Here is a 17,707-nt window from a genome sequence, read left to right as displayed (position 1 = left end):
AGCTTTATCACTAAAACTATAATCAGAAATTGTGTTATACGTCATACTGTTACAACACTGGTAAGAAAGCCCGTAAACTGTATGTCTTCATGTGAATAACCGCTAGGACGTTGAAACATTCATAGGAAAGACTTTCACATCATTTTTAGCGTATGACACTGAAACGTCCCCTTAGAAAAAATTATACAAGACTGTGCTTAAACTGAAACTCAATATTTTTGGCGCAACGCAATCTCACTTCCAAAAATCCCTACGAAAGTATGGCCCTGACTAACATTAACCTATACGTTTCACAAATCACTTACCTCACAAAAATCTTCGTTACTCAAGCTACTGCAATACAGCGAGCGCCACTACTGCCAGCTAAATAAAAGATTGAAACTACTGAAGGCATTAACTACTGATAGGCATAGTTAGCAAATTAAAGATTTTAATAGAGAACAAATAATGTATTTACCTCACTAGTCATAATATATATAGCAGTTCATGACACCAATTTTTACAAATTTCAAAACTCCGCCATCTCACTCCCCACGTCCACCACTGCTGGCGGCTCACCTCCAACTGCGCAACGCTACGCGCTGTTAGCATCCAACTGCCGCTGCTCAACATTACAATGGCAGACAATAATGCAAACTAAACACAGACTGCGCACAGCACAGCCAGTGATTTTTCATACCGAGCGCTAAGCGGCGTTACCAATAAGAAAATCTAAACAGCCTGCTTACAACACGTGTGCTCACACCTTATAACCTGTACGGTGAATCCAGTTGCACATGGTTAGCTGAAAGTAAGTGGTTTAAGACACCTAAAAGAGATTGAATGCTTATCTACATCTCGAAGATGTTCCTTCGGAGTGACTATTTCCTTTCTACGTCTTACTTGAGGAATTCATCGTGTGATTTATCTTGATCGTAACCACTTTTTTAGAAAATAAATTTTTACGCTGAACATTCGCACTTCCGTTAAAAGCGGTTTCTTTTCTGTGGAGGCTTGTTGTTTATATTGTACCACATCTTTCACTTGAGTATCTGTCAGTATTGCTGAATTTCTTTTTCGTTTGTTTGTTCCAGTTTTTCTTGGCTGGCTCTGAGCACTAAGGCACTTAACTTCTAAGGTCATCAGTCTAGTTTTTCTTGGTTGCGATTTCTCTAATGACCTGGTTTCTCCAGATGTCGGGAAGCACAGCTGGTCACGTGTAAGGAGGCATCGATGAAAATCAATATGACAAAAATATGAAACATCCTACCCTTTTTCAGATCAGTGCAGGACATAACCTGCTTACGGTGTCGCCTACGTTAGACCTTTTAAACAAGTGTACTGACAAAGTGACAATAAAGGGTAGGTTGGCACCATGAGATCAGGTGCCCCTGTTTACATGGGGTATTTTGGCCCTTCACAGCATTGTAAATATTTTAGTTCGTTTATGAACGCGTAGTCAACATTTATCGCTGCTTACAGTGTCAAAAAAATCCTTAAGCTATGGGCTTTAATCGTTGTACTTACTTGTGTAGTTGGACCGTTGTTTTCGAGTTCACAACAAAGTATCATGACCAAAAAGAATTTTCATTCACTAACAAGAAAAGACAAAATGATTGCCTTTTCTCGCTCGACAATTTGACTGCGCTGACGCTTTTGTAGAAGGACGATGGTATTGTTGCCATCACCATCCTTGGTCGGTGGCATATTCTAACCGCAGTTTACCGAAGTGATACCAACTCGCTGTCTTGCCCCAACGGCCACTGTGCCCCGGTATCACCTATAGCCTGCATGCGTTCATTTTGAAAGGTAAAGACACTTCAGCCTTAAGTACCATATTTGTAAGTACGACCGATTTCTAAACCTTTTTAGCTGAACAATCAGGTGCAGTAAAAGAAGTGACGTTCTGATTAGATTAGAGAATTGGAAGACGCAGCGTTCATAGTCACGAGTTTTTCTCTGACTGTGAACGTTGGGTCGTGCAATTCACTTTTCTCATCAGAATATGACTTCAGTTTATTGCACCGGATGAGCAGATAGAAGGATGCGAAACTGATCTTTCTTATAAATAAAGTATTTACGGCTGAAGCGGTAACATTTCAAAACAATGTATCCAGTCCGTGGATGCCCTAATTAAAAATCTTATGCATGTGTACTTTCAGCATATGCCCAAAGCTATGCCATGGGAACGATCAGTGGTATCTGCAGTCACTGAATTTCCACTTGATATTTATTGAAAGCCTTCATCTATATCATTTAAGAACAAAATATTGCAGGAATATACTGGAACACTGTGCAGTGTATTGAGAAATCATACCTTCCGGAAAAGCAACGGATGACTTACCTTCCCGCATGTGTAATCCATTCAAAGACCTGGGTATTTATAAGAAATTCTATTTAATAACATCGTATGGTTCAATTATTTAACTGTTCGTGTCACATCTGAGCATAGTTGTGACAAGGACCACAGCAGTAGATCTAAACGAGATGATGGTACAGCATCTTGTAAGTATGTTACACTACTGGCCATTAAAATTGCTAAATCACGAAGATGATGTGCTACAGACGCGAAATTTAACCGACACGAAGAAGATGCTGTGATATGCAAATGACTAAATTTTCAGAGCATTGAAACAAGGTTGGCACCCTGTGGCGACACCTACAACGTGCTGACATGAGGAAAGTTTCCAAGCGATTTCTAAAAGACAAACAGCAGTTGACCGGCGTTGCCTAGTGAAACGTTGTTGTGATGCCTCGTGTAAGGAGATCGAATTGTAGCCTATCGTGATTGCGGTTTATCGTATCACGACATTGCTGCTTGCGTTGGTCGAGATCCAATGACTGTTAGAAGAATATGGAATCCGTGGGTTCAGGAGGCTAATACGGAACGCCGTGCTGAATCCCAACGACCTCGTATCACTAGCAGTCGAGATGACCGGCATATTATCCGCGTGGCTGTAACGGAGCGTGCAGTCTCGTCTCGATCCCTGAGTCAACAGATGGGGACGTTTGCAAAACATCAACCATCTGCACGAACAGTTCGACGACTTTTGCAGCAGCATGGACTATCAGCTCGGAGACCATGGCTGCGGTTACAGTTGACGCTGCATCACTGACAGGAGCGCCTGCGATGGTGTACTCAACGACGAACCTGGGTGCACGAATGGCAAAATGTCATCTTCTCGGATGAATCCAGGTTCTGTTTAGAGCATCATGATGATCGCATCCGCGTTTGGCGACATTTCGGTGATCGCACATTGGAAGCGTGTATTCGTCATCACCCATCGTGATGGTATGGGGTACAATTGGTTACACGTCTGTCACCTCTTCTTCGCATTGAACAGTGGACGTTACATTTCAGATGTGCTACGACCCGTGGGTCTACCCTTCGTTCGATCCCTGCGAAACCCTACATATCAGCAGGATAACGTACGACCGCATGTTGCAGGTGCTGTACGGGTCTTTCTGGATACAGAAAATGTTCTACTGCTGTCCTGGACAGCACATTCTCCAGATCTCTCACCAACTGAAAACGCCTGGTCAATGGTCGCCGAGCAACTGGCTCGTTACAATACGCCAGTCACTACTCTTGATGAATTGTGGTATCGTGTTGAAGCTGCATGGGCAGCTATACCTGTGCACACCATCCTAGCTCAGTTTGACTCAATGCCCAGGCGTATCAAGGCCGTTATTACGGCCAGAGGTGATTGTTCTGGGTACTGTTTTCTCAGGATCTATGCGCCCAAACCGCGTGAAAATGTAATCACATGTCAGTTCTAGTATAATATATTTGTCCAATAAATACCCGTTTATCATCTGAATTTCTTCTTGGTGTAGCAATTTTAATGGCCAATGGTGTATGTAAGGTAATAAATGAGAAGATCTGAAAGAAATAATTCAGAGAAAAGGCATATCTATCAGATATGTGTTTGATTCACAAAGCCCAAAGCCCACATTGGTTTTCAATGTAGCTAACTCAAATTAAGTTTGTTGTAAAGCGTAATGAATAGACATGTTTGCATTAAATGACTTCTAGGAAGACAATAAATCATTTGTAATGCAGAAGGGGATGTTATGTTTGAATTATGAAAACGACAGTTGAAAAACATTCGATCGATCGAATACTGATCCTCGACTTCACGAAAAGTGAGCAAACTACGATTCTATTTCACAACATGAAAGGATCCATTTAAGATTTGGTATAAGCGGAGCTGTACATCTGCCTGTTAGTCACTACGGCATGTAATTGAACTGATTTCACCCATAATTCCAAACCAGCGTGAATCGCCAACCAGACAAAATAAGAAGCAGAATAACCAGACTGCCGCCCAACCAGAAAATCATGAAATGGGTGGTTCAAATGGTTCTGAGCACTGTGAGACTTAACATTTGTGGTCATCAGTCCCCTAGAACTTAGAACTACTTAAACCTTACTAACCTAAGGACATCACACACATCCATGCCAGAAGCAGGATTCGAACCTGCAACCGTAGCGGTCACGCGGTGCAAGACTGAAGCGCCTAGAACCGCACAGCCACACCGGCCGCCATGAAAAGGGTGGCGTAAACTCGTTTGAAACTATATCGCGTCATGGTTCAACATCTGTGAACATTTCCCAGTGGCTGATGGCCAAACCAGGTGTCCAAAGACAGGAAATGCGTCAGTGGAAACCATTTCTACTAATCGAAGCTGACCAGAATACAAAGATGCAAAGCACAGGAATAATATTCTGGCGATTTACGAAAGGCCAAAATATAGTTGGCAGAAAAATAGAGTGCAAACGAACCAGCAACTTTCAGCCACATGCCGTTTCTTTTTTCTTTGTGCTGGAAATGCCGTGTGGCTAGGGTCACCCTTCGGGTAGACCGTTCGCCTGGTCTGAGTCTTTCGAGTTGATGCCACTTCGGCGACTTGCATGTCGATGGGGATGAAATGATGTTGGTAAGGACAACACTACACCCAGATTCTGAGCGGAGAAAATCTTCGAACCAGCCGAGAATCGAACCCGGGCCGTGAGGTACGACATTCCGTCGCGCGGACCACACAGCTACTTTGTGTTGATTTTAATATTTTTCGGGTGGATAATAGGTCAGCATTGATGAAGTTTGCTTTTACAATTGAAAGTGTCTGTATATTCAACAACCCTAGATTTCAATTACTTATTTTTTCATATCTATTATGACAGCGTCTCTTTTTTTTTTTTTTTCTTGAACCGCTCCTACATGGTAGGTATTTAGTACCCGCTAATGATCTTCGGAGGGTGTATTGCACCCAATGAGCGAGTACGGCGTGGTGATCTTACATGAGTGCGGTGTATTTGAAGGAAGGAATGGAATCAGTTGCAGCTTGGCCGTTGTAAAGAGTCACTTGTATGGAAACAGTTGTACTGAGACAGGCAGCTTTTTGTGGCCAGATGTTCGCTGTAATACGTGGGCTTGTCATGTAGTGCAATGCATATTAATTATTATGCGTTAGTCGGTACTGAGCCAACGGCCATGTCGCAGTGATGACACCGGTTCCCGTCTGATCACCGAAGTTAAGCGCTGTCGGCCAGGGTTAGTATTTGGAAGGGTGACCATCAGGTCTGCCGAGCGCTGTTGGCAAGCCGGGTGCACTCAGCACTTGAGGGGCAAACTGAGGAGCTACGATTGATAAGTAGTAGCTCCACTATGGTAAACTGACATACGGCCAGGAGAGTGGTGTGCTGACCACATGCCCCTCCACTCCCGGTGACGCCTGTGGACTGATGACAAGGCGACCAGTCGGTACCGCTGTTCCTTCCATGGCCTGTTCGGACGGAGAGTTTTAGTCGGTGCTGAGCAGTTTTGCGCATAAGCCGCATTTTGTTGCGTGCTGCTGCGAGCGTCCAATGCAGGCCGTTTAGAAGTTATATGTACCAGATAGGCTGTGGTCTAATATTCCTGTTACCACTCAACTTTAGAGAAACAGGGCATGATCTGGTATTGAAATTGTAGTGTGGGTGGCTACAATATTTGTTTTTAGAGAATAACCGATTTTTCTTGAACCGATTTTGAACAGCGCTCCTATGTATTCTTCTCAGCAGTCCTAGGTAAGGGGTTAACGTTTTCCTTTTCCTACGGCTTGGCGTGTAGCTAGCAGCAGTGTGACTGATTATGGTTTTTGATGAAACACGCAGCAGAGTGCCGATTAGACTCAGCTCAGTATACGATATTTTGTTACGTCTATGTGCAACATTTAACCTACGATTTGGAGAAAGTAAATCATTGTTTTCATTCGGCAAACTATGGATAAAATATCTGTACTTTTCTCAACATTGCCGATCGGGAGACCAGGTAAATGCAACTGTATTAAGTATAGCAGATGCTGCGCGTCATAATAATTTATGCGAGGGAGTGTGGGGCTAATTATTCTAATAAACCAGACCTTTATTGATATCTTACCATTTTTTATCTTGGTCGGACTATCGCTCCCCTCCCATACTTTTCGTACAGCAATAATAAACCAATATTTGGTGATTAATGTTAGTCTGGATTCATTCGCTACTGCAGTACAAATCCTGTGACGTGTTACAGTTGCTTGTTAGGGTCGGCTTTAGAAAAGTGATGCAAGTCTCGCTGCCGAACGACGAAGTTGCACCTGACGAATTCTTGCCGGTATTTTTTCAGGTGCTGTGAAATTGTGAGTCCTTACAAGAGTTATTTGTAAGTGTGATTTAATTTATTGCCATATGTAATATAGGGCCCGATCGCTGGTAGCCCACAGAGGTTGTTTATTAATCGAGCAACATCAGAACATTTATAAAAGAGTGACGCGTGTTTGTCGAAACATGCTTGGAATTAGGAAAATGTAGATATCTCCTTTTAGCAGATGCCACACACAAGTAACTGTAACCTATATACACGCTTTTCTTGCTGTAAGGATATTATTTGCCCATACTTAAGACGAGTGTGCGCAAATCAGATTCAGAATAACTGAATTATTTGATACTGTCTACCTTGATTCATACTCATTGTTTAGTAGATGATGAGTGATGCTACCGGCACTCGCAGGAGCTTCTGCTTAATCATTTATTTCTGCTAACTTTGATGTCAAAGCTGCTGGACATTTCACAACTTATACAGATATACAGACGGTGGGTAGAAACCATTTCTGCTGAGAAATCACTTAATGGCGTCAAATAAACACCAGTTAAATATAAAATTAAACTTTTTATTTTGTTTACTGAATCATCAGATACAGGCAGCGTAGCGTGCAAGGAATGCGGGGAGTTTATCCCAAGATGGCTGTCCTGTAGGCAGCGTGATACGGGGCGACGTAGGCAGCAGAGTAGGGGGCGGCGTAGGCAACTGGAGCTGCGGCAGCGGTGTAGGCGACGGGGGCGGCGACTGCGGGGGCGGTGTAGGCGACGGGGGCGGCGGCCACGTAGCTGGCCAGCAGGCCGGGGGCCGGCTTGGGGCCGGGGGCAGCCAGGCAGGCAGCCACCACGGCCAGGACGACGAGCACCTGCAAAGGACAGCGCATTCAATAAGCACTGACTACTTGCGAAAGCCACCTGGCCTACTGGATGTACAGAATAAGTTAGATATAATGCGGTACAGATTACTAAGAGAGAAAGTTTAAAATTTTAATCTTATGGAAAGTATGATGTTCTTTACTCAGTTGACCTGTCCTTGTCATGTCCTAAATCTTTTCCTGTTGTCAGGCAATCTCTAATAATCCTATGCCCAATGTCGAAGAGTAATACTGAGTCCCGTTAATAGCTAAATATTGTATAGTATGAATGGTTAACTCTACAGTAGGGTGTGTGCTGTTTTGAAATTTCAAGCACGGTTGCAACTGTGTCTGAGATCAGAGCTCGAACATAAAACCTTGCTTTCCTCGAACAATGTTCTTACCCCCTGAGCAATCTATATATGACTCGCAACAGCCTCTGATAGCCTTGCTTCTGCCAGTATTCATCCCTCGTTTATAAAACTGTACAAACGTTCTTAGGCATACTAGCGGAACTAGAACACTTGTAAGAAAGGAAATGGCGGAGTTATGGCTTAGCAGCAGCCTAAGACAAAGACATGGGCAACCTTTGGTGATCCGCGAGCCTGGTTCACGTACTTAAGCTCGCAGGCAGCTTCATCACATGGCACGACAGCAACGCATAAAGGGAAAACTATAGCGTCCGTGCTGTTAATGTTTATAAAGTACCGCGTCGATATGAATGGCACCATATTCCCGACACACCAAACCGAAAAATTATGCCTAAGACACACGTTTATGTTATTCATTGTTTGTTCACCCACCTTCAGATGTATGTGTTTATTTACGTGTCGTAAACACTATATCTTCACTAACGATGCCTTACAACTGTTGTTTTAATAACTTAGGGTGCAAGATGCTCAAACGGCGTTAGTAAAAGAAACAATGTACAAGACACATATATAAATGTAAACATCTGAAGATGTGTTGTTAGGCATCTTGAAATATTGCCATCGAAAAATACGGCTACAAAGTTAGCTGGTTACAGCTTAATCAAACCAACTGGTTGCAGCTCAGTCTTTAGACGTTACGCTCAATTTCAACAGCTGCACTGATCCAACACGTCCTCAATGGACAATTATTGACTAATGTTATTACGAGAAATAATAAAACAACAAAATATGGCTCTGAGATATTCAGCTGCAGTAGACAATCAACTAGGGGTAGCTTTCCGAATTTTTGCCGCGAACTGGGCCCGACCCGTGATCTGCCGGTTGCCTAACATTCACGTAAAGGATTTTTTTTCAGGTGTTCTGTCACAGCACTTCGTTACTACCTTCAATTAGTGTACGCTCTTCTACAGACCTTAGCATCGTTGTTGTTCATCAAAATTAAATCACTGTGGTTACTGGTACTGCTGAGTATCATCGTGAGGTAAATTCTCCAAACTATTATTCACAAATTTCGTGAAAGATTTCGCACATTTCACCGGTGAGCAGATCGAGACGATTCCTCTAATTCACCGTCAGATTATAATATTGTTGTAAAAATTGTGTTCTTAACTCATGATAATGACGCAGTATAGACAGATTTGAAATTTAATGTCGTTCAGTGAACTGCAATATTGTTATGAAGAGAGTTGCTAGGCTACACAATTTTATTGTGTACCTTTTCTAAAACTGTGATACTTGCCGAGACGTCGAACGAGGAGTACCTGATGCTTTATACACTGAAGTGTAACAGAGTTAAATTCACAACAAGAAACTATCGTAGCATTAAACGATCTGGTCCTACATTAGACGTATTAATCTGTGAACAATAATGACATACTGCTAAGTGCTAAGTAGTCTTCAAAGAAATGTAAGGCTTTTCCAATATTATGAGACTGTTTATACCATATACAAGTAGTTATGCCTTTAATATAATATGTGAATAATTATATCATCTGGATTTAAACGCAGCACTTCGTCTCATGGTGTGTTCTGACGGTTCCCCTGCTACCAGTACAATTTTACTGCTTCCCCAACTATTTTCACGAATGGTTCGTGGGCACAGTGATTGTCCGTTACCTTTCACATTAGTCCCAGCTTCCTGAAAATGTACATTACAGAGCTGGGTTTAATTATTAGAAGTGCATTATCTACATCAGAATTCCGCAACCGACTAGACGGTGTGTGGCGTCGGGTACTTCTTTGCCACTATCTCACCATCTTCCTTCCCTGCTCCATACTAGAATGGACTGTCTACTAAGATACATATCAAATTATATTTCCTTGCTTACTACGTAAAACAGGTTTCCCGTTACTTAACGACCACAGTGTTAGAACATCTCTAAGTAATACTCAATAGTGCTAACTATTGTGCAACGTAACGTGTAAGAACCCACTAGCCAACCCCACTCACCTGTTTGTACATGTTGCTAGCTTGACGGCTACTGGTAATCTGTGACTGTGCCTGGCTGTATGTCCTTTATATACTATGCGCACTGCTGTGGCATGTGTTCAAGTCACGTCCACTGCGGTGGGATGGTAGCGCCAAGTCGATTGCTGTGTGTCGAGGCCGGGAGACGAGTTGCCAATAGTGGAGTAGGCAACACCTGATGCAAATTGTTGAGGACTCCCACTGCTGTTGCTCCGCTGGACACGGATTAACTGCCAACGCGCCTAAATCATTCTGACGTCGTCCTACTGAAACGTCTGGAACAACTGTATCGTCCACAGGAAATTGAATCACAAACTTGCGTCACTCATTCTCTTCCAATATGATTCAGCGGTGTATTTTTCATAATTTTTAATAGAACTGTACTGACATCTTCGTCTAAGAAGTGTCATTCATATTAGAGGTACGTCTACAATCTTTGGTTAGATACCAAAGTTGTCGTCTATCAAAAATAAGATTTTGGAGTGTACCATTGGATCTAGATAGACACATTATACTTTTTCCCATCGAATTACACTTCATTTACATTTCCTGTTATTGTCCAATTTCTTTATCTTACTTTTCCATTGCCCTTTTTCTGATATACTGAGTTTTGGTTCACGTACTCAGATTTGCTGTATTTCCTTTCGATAACACTACATTTTGTGCACTTCTCATAACTCGCAGTTCATCACATTAACGATACAGTTCAGGCAGAATTTTCAAACATTAATTTTTATTGGATTGAAATGTTCCTCAGAGATTCTGTTTTTAAAATTCATCTGTACAAAGTGTACCATAAATGTAAATGTATGTTGAATCCGCAATTTACTGTACGACAGGCCTGGTGTATCCGAGTATTGAAATACAACCAGTTTAATACCACAATAGTTACGGACGGAGCAGGGGTCCTTTTAGTTTCAGATAGTGTCACAGAAGGCATATGAGTCACTTAAAATACTACTGTCAAAAAGATTTCTCGTCTTAACGTTATTCGTTTTTGGTAAACAATCTTAAAGTACGTGCTTGTTTTGTCTGTACTTGTTAGTTGCTTATCATTCGAAGTGAAACGTGAGTGACGGAAAATAAAAAAAAACGCATTTATACTGACAGAAAACGTTCTAAAAGTAATACCAATCGTTCGCTTCGGTTAATACATTTCTCAAGTAGCCATGAGCTTTAACTGAAGAAGGCAATTGCATTATACGTTTCTATAACTTTTGAGTTGTCGTTTTTTCTACAGTAGTAAGTAGGGTTCATGCTATATATTTTACGTAATTTCGATTTTTTTGGGGAAAAATGTCTTTTATTTCTAAATACCACCATTTTGTAAGAAATCTCTAAGTCGTGCAATACCATCAGTTTCTTTACAGGTTTTTAAATTCTGTTTTATGTTGAAACCTGTGCGGTTCACTCTCCCACCAACCGTTTTCGCACTCAGCAAAATACTTTCGGCGATGTCGAGTAGTGTCCTCTTGGTGAAACTTTTTACTTTAAAAAAATCTTAAGGGTTTACAATGAAGGTCTTAAGTTAGTTTTGTTATCTGTTGGTTATTTTTTTGAAAATAATGAATATCGGCTCCAAAAACGGTATCACCGTTGTGTATCAATTAATGTATATTCCTTTTGTGTCAGCAGTTATCTATTCCACGGGTCATTGCACAAATTTCATCTTAATGCCATTTTGCAGGTAAAATTCAAGTCATATCTTACAAGTCACTGTACCTGCAACCAATGCCAGCAGCACAACTTCATAGCCTAAGGCAGTTTTATAATCTGCATACCAAAAAACTTTGCTTCCCCCTTTCTATCTCAGCAACGCCATTTCGTCTGTTGAAAACACATTACCAAAGCGATTTCCTTACCCCAACATTAACTGATTTTAAATATAACTGTATGGGACGTAGGGTGAAAAGAATCAGTGAACGCAGCATGTAACTTCATGAGATGCATGGCAATCAGTGAATTACATTTCACCGATATGAGAAGTTCAGCAGCGGATTACCAGTTCGGTTGAAGAATGATGTGACTTTGAATTGACTATGGCTTTGTTGAAGAAATTACTTTGATCTTGATCGAGATTCGTTTGGAAAATTCATTCTAAAACTAAGCCAAGACGGTCAGTGGGCGATTAGAGATTATGTTTCATTAAAAAATAACTATGAAGTCTGAACCACAACGCAACGGCACTAGGACAAAAAGTGTATCATTTGTGTAATAGGAAGGAAGGTGTATAAACGCTGAAATAAATTTTAGCACACAAAGTATACGTCCTATCAAACGAAGACCTGCATTTTGCTACATTCATATTGTACATTATCAGTTAAGTACTAATATTGGAAATATATTTACTTCACACTTGCGACTGTCTGCAGCAGTGTAATCGTCACAAATACGTAACCTTCAATGATAAATATGAGTGATTAATTTATCGCTACAGGTAATTAGGCCAGAAAAGTGTGTGTTGGAAGGGAAGTATGTCTTTACGTCTGACTCTAAAAATGCAAGGCTCCCAGTATTAACCAAATTTGAAGGAAGAAAATCCAATTGGATTATATTCCATTACTATTGTTGTACTATGGTTATGTCACATTCATAAATTGCTTACTCTATCAATTTCCCTCAGCTGCTCTCCCAAATCCTTTTGCCCTCTCTGACAGAATTGCAACGTCTGCAACCTCAAAGTTCTTCTTTCTTCTACCAGTTTAGAAATATCTTCTTGATTTTTATCTACTTGCTCAAAGTACAGATTCCGTATCGACGGAGAGAGGCTAGAACCCTGTCCCACTCATATCGCAACTACTGCACCCCTTCCATTCCTTCCATTTGTGTATTTACAGTATGGTTGCTGTGCAAGTTATGAATAATCTTTCCCTACTTGTACTTCATCCTTGCACCGTTCAAAATTTCGGAGAGCAAAGCCCAGGAATATTGGCCATAGCTTTCTCTAAATCTGTAAATTCTATTAAGGTAGGTTTACTTGTCTTTGACCAAACATATCTCCGTAACACAAAACGAATTTCACCTTGGTTACTTGCCTCAAGTTTTCCCATTCTTCAGTAAGTGTTTAGTTTCTGTATTCTGCAGTCATTGCTGGTTTGGTGGTGTTCACATCTATACAGCACCGGCATGTTTTGTAAATGAAGTTATTACCTTATTTGATGTCTCAGTATATTTCACGGACTTGCATACCAAGTGTAATAGTTGTGCAATGGCTTTTTCAATCGCTTGCTGTCCCGAGGATTTCAATAAATTTGAAGGACTGTTGTTTATTCCAGTTACTTTTAAGTCATCTGTCGTTTGAACAGTTTGTCGTGACTGACACGACTTGCTGTCTCGTTGCTATCTTCCTCGTCAATCAGTACCATTTGGCCCCCTATGTTCACAGTTATTTGTTCGATGCATTGCAGCAGTTTGTCTTCCGCTAAAATATTACCTTCAACAGCTACCACGAGTAACATGGAAGTTACTCCCTGAGAACTTAACACGCATTGTCCACTACTGTCCCTTCTTCTTGTCAGTGTTTGCCACATGTTCTTTTCTCGCCGTTCTGAGGAGAAGTCCATGAAGTTCATGAAGATATCAATATCCGTCAGTGGTATGACATTTCAGATGATTCGATTCAACCCTGTTTCGATATTATTACATCCATGAATCAGTACCACACATTACAGTGATCAAACGTACATTCACAAAATAACTCTTCCTCAAAGTATGGCCGCAGTTTGATGCTGGTGTACTTTTATTAGACAACAATGCCTTCTTTATCTACACTAGTTGGCTACGTACGGGCTTCTTGTGTCATCCACCTTCAGTTAGTTTGTCTCCAAGCCACGAAAATAACTTCACTTTGTTTACACGATGGTCCGCAATTTTGCTGTTAAGTTTATTCATAATCTCATTTATGCTATTTCTAAACAACTGGCCATTAAAATTGCTACACCAAGAAGGATTGAAGATGATAAACGGGTATTCATGGGACTAATCTATTACAAGAGAACTGACATGGGATTACATTTTCACTCAGTTTAGGTACATAGATCTACATCTACATCCATACTCCGCAAGCTACCTGACGGCGTGTGGCGGACGGTACCCTAAGTACCTCTATCGGTTCTCCCTTTTATTCCAGTCTCGTATTGTTCGTGGAAAGAAGGATTGTCGGTATGATTCTGTGTGGGCTCTAATCTCTCTGATTTTATCCTCATGGTCTCTTCGCGAGATATACGTAGGAGTGAGCAATATACTGCTTGACTCTTCGGTGAAGGTATGTTCTCGAAACTTCAACAAAAGTCCGTACCGAGCTACTGAGCGTCTCTCCTGCAGAGTCTTCCACTGGAGTTTATCTATCATCTCCGTAACGCTTTCGCGATTACTAAATTATTCTGTAACGAAGCGCGCTGCTCTCCGTTGGATCTTCTCTACCTCTTCTATCAACCCTATCTGGTATGGATCCCACACTGCTGAGCAGTATTCAAGCAGGGGGCGAACAAGCGTACTGTAACCTACTTCCTTTGTTTTCAGATTGCATTTCCTTAGGATTCTCCAATGAATCTCAGTCTGGCATCTGCTTCACCGACGATCAACTTTATATGATCATTCCATTTTAAATCACTCCTAATGCCTACTCCCAGATAATTTATGAAATTAACTGCTTCCAGTTGCTGACCTGCTATTTTGTAGCTAAATGATAGGGGTTCTATCTTTCTATGTATTCGCAGCACATTACATTTGTCTACATTGAGATTCAATTGCCATTCCCTGCACCATGCGTCAATTCGCTGCAGATCCTCCTGCATTGTAGTACAATTTTCTACTGTCACAACCTCTCGATACACCACAGCATCATCCGCAAAAAGCCTCAGTGAACTTCCGATGTCATCCACCAGGTCATTTATGTATATTGTGAATAGCAATGGTCCTATGACACTCCCCTGCGGCACACCTGAAATCACTCTTACTTCGGAAGACTTCTCTCCATTGATAATGACATGCTGCGTTGTGTTATCTAGAAACTCCTTAATCCAATCACACAATTGGTCTGATAGTCCATATGCTCTTACTTTGTTCATTAAAGGACTGTGGGGATCTGTATCGAATGCCTTGCGGAGGTCGAGAAACACGGCATCTACCTAAGAACCCGTGTCTATGGCCCTCTAAGTCTCGTGCACGAATAGCGCGAGCTGGGTTTCACACGACCGTCTTTTTCGAAACCCATGCTGATTCCTACAGACTAGATTTCTAGTCTCCAGAAAAGTCATTATACTCGAACATAATACGCGTTCCAAAATTTTACAACTGATCGACGTTAGAGATATTGGTCTATAGTTCTGCACATCTGTTCGACATCCCTTCTTGAAAACGGGGATGACCTGTGACCTGTACCAATCCTTTGGAACGCTACGCTCTTGTAGAGACCTACGGTACACCGCTGCAAGAAGGAGGGCAAGTTCCTTCGCGTACTCGGTGTAAATCATGTCCAGCGGCCTTTCCTCTTTTTAGCGATTTTATTTCTCTATCCCTCTTTCGTCTATTTCGATATCTACCATTTTATCATCTGTGCGACAATCTAGAGAAGGAACTACAATGCAGTCTTCCTCTGTGAAACAGCTTTGGAAAAAGACATTTCAGCCTTTAGTCTGTCATCCTCTGTTTCACTACCATTTTGGTCACAGAGTGTCTCGACATTCTGTTTTGACCCACCTACCGCTTTGACATAAGAGCAAAATTTCTTAGGATTTTCTGCCAAGTCAGTACATAGAACTTTACTTTCGAGATCATTGAACGCCTCTCGCATAGCCCTCCTCACACTACATTTCGCTTCGCGTTATTTTTGTTTGTCAGCAGGGCTTTGGCTATGTTTATGTTTGCTGTGAAGTTCGCTTTGCTTCCGCAGCACTTTTCTAACTCGGTTGTTGTACCACGGTGGCTCTTTTCCATCTCTTACGATCTAGCTTGGCACATACTCATCTAACGCATATTGTACGATGGTTTTGAACTTTGTCCACTGATCCTGAACACTATCTGTTCTTGAGACAAAACATTTGTGTTGAGCCGTCAGGTACTCTGTAATCCGCTTATTGTCGCTTTTGCTAAACAGAAAAATCTTCCTACCTTTTTTAATATTTCTATTTACTGCTGAAATCATCGATGCAGTAACCGCTTTATGATCGCTGATTCCCTGTTCTGCATTAATTGTTTCAAATATTTCGGGTCTCTTTGTCACCAGAAGGTCTAATATATTATCGCCAAGAGTCGGTTCTCTGTTCAGCTGCTCAAGGTAGTTTTCAGATAAATCACTTAAAAAAATTTCACTGGATTCTTTGTCCCTGCCACCCGTTATGAACGTTTGAGTCTCCCAGTCAATATCCGGCAAATTAAAATCTCCACCCAGAACTATAACATGGTGGGGAAATCTACTCGAAATATTTTCCAAATTATTCTTCACGTGCTCAGCCACAACAGCCGCTGAGCCCGGGGGCATATAGAGACATCCAATTACCATGTCTAATCCTGCTTTAACCGTGACCTTCACGCAAATCATTTCACATTTCGGATCTCCGTCAATTTCCTTCGATGCTATTGCACTTCTTATCGCTATAAACACGCCTACCCCTTCACTGTCCAGCCTGTCTCTGCGGTATACATTCCAATCTTAGTTTAGGATTTCATTACTTTTTACGTCTGGATCAGCCAACTTTCTGTCCCTAGTACTATATGGGCGTTGTGACCGTTTATTAATGAGAGCAGTTCTGGGACCTTTCTATAGACGCTCCTGCAGTTTACTATTAGCACATTAATATTGTTATTCCCTGTTGCATTTTGCCTACTCCTACCTTGCCGCGTCTCATGGGGCGTCTTGTCGGGCCTAGGGAGGGAATTCTCTAACCTAAAAAACCCCCATGTGCACTCCACATGTACTCCGCTACCATTGTAGTCACTTCCGGCGTGTAGTGCACGCCTTACCTATTCAGGGGACCTGAAAAATCAGTACCCAGTACAACCACCTCTGGCCGTAATAACGGTCTTGATACTCCTACGCATTGGGTCAAACAGATCTTGGTTGGCGTGTACAGGTACAGGTGCCCATGCAGATTCAACACGATACCACAGTTCATGAAGAGTATTGACTGGCATATTGTGACGAGCCAGTTGCTCGGCCACCATTGACCAGACGTTTTCAGTGAGTGAGAGATCTGGAGAATGTGCTGGCCAGCGCAGACGTCGAGCATTTTCTGTATACCTGAAATATTCGGTGGTGTATTACCTTGCTGAAATGTAGGGTTTCGCAGGCATCGAATGAAAGATACAGCTACGGGTCGTAACACATCTGAAATGTAACGTCCACTGTTCAAAGTGCCGGCAGTGCGAAAAAGAGGTGACCGAGACGTGTAACCATACCATACCATACCATATCATACCATCACGCCGGGTGATAACACCAATATGGCTATGACGAATACACGCTTCCAATGTGCGCTCACTGCGATGTCGTCATCGTGATGCTGTAAACAGAACCTGGACTCAACCCAAAAAATGACTATTTGCCATTCGTGTACCCAGGTTCGTCTTTGAGTATACCATCGCCGGCGCTCCTGTCTGTGATGCAGCGTCAAGGGTAACCGTATCCATGGCCTCCGAGCTGATAGTCCACGCTGTTGCAAAACGTCGTCGAATTGTTCGTGCAGATGGTTGTTGTCTTGAAAACGTCATCATCTGTTGACTCAGGGATAGAGACGTGGCTGCACGATCCGTTACGGCCATGCGGGTAAGATGCCTGTCATCTGGACTGCTAGTGATACGAGGACGTTGGGATCCAGCACGGCGTTCCGTATTACCCTCTTGAACCTACATATTC

At 42.0% G+C, this 17,707-nt stretch overlaps 1 protein-coding gene and 1 pseudogene across 1 annotated transcript in view; one reads left to right on the top strand and one right to left on the bottom strand.

Annotated features, from left to right (window-relative positions):
• The window catches only part of LOC126281703 (cuticle protein 21-like), a 36,963-nt gene extending 27,100 nt beyond the window's left edge, over window positions 1-9,863 (bottom strand). The window contains exon 1 of the mRNA XM_049980877.1: window positions 9,835-9,863. Coding sequence (XP_049836834.1) covers window positions 9,835-9,846 — 12 coding nt within the window. The 5' untranslated portion in view covers window positions 9,847-9,863. The remainder of the gene's footprint in view (window positions 1-9,834) is intronic.
• Window positions 5,465-5,582, top strand: LOC126282548 (5S ribosomal RNA; annotated as a pseudogene).
• Window positions 9,864-17,707: the final 7,844 nt, after the last annotated feature.

The sequence above is a fragment of the Schistocerca gregaria genome, chromosome 7 (assembly GCF_023897955.1).
Source record: "Schistocerca gregaria isolate iqSchGreg1 chromosome 7, iqSchGreg1.2, whole genome shotgun sequence".
Lineage (NCBI taxonomy): Eukaryota > Metazoa > Arthropoda > Insecta > Orthoptera > Acrididae > Schistocerca > Schistocerca gregaria.
Note: the sequence above shows the minus strand (reverse complement) of the source record. Positions and strands in the feature narration are given on the sequence as shown.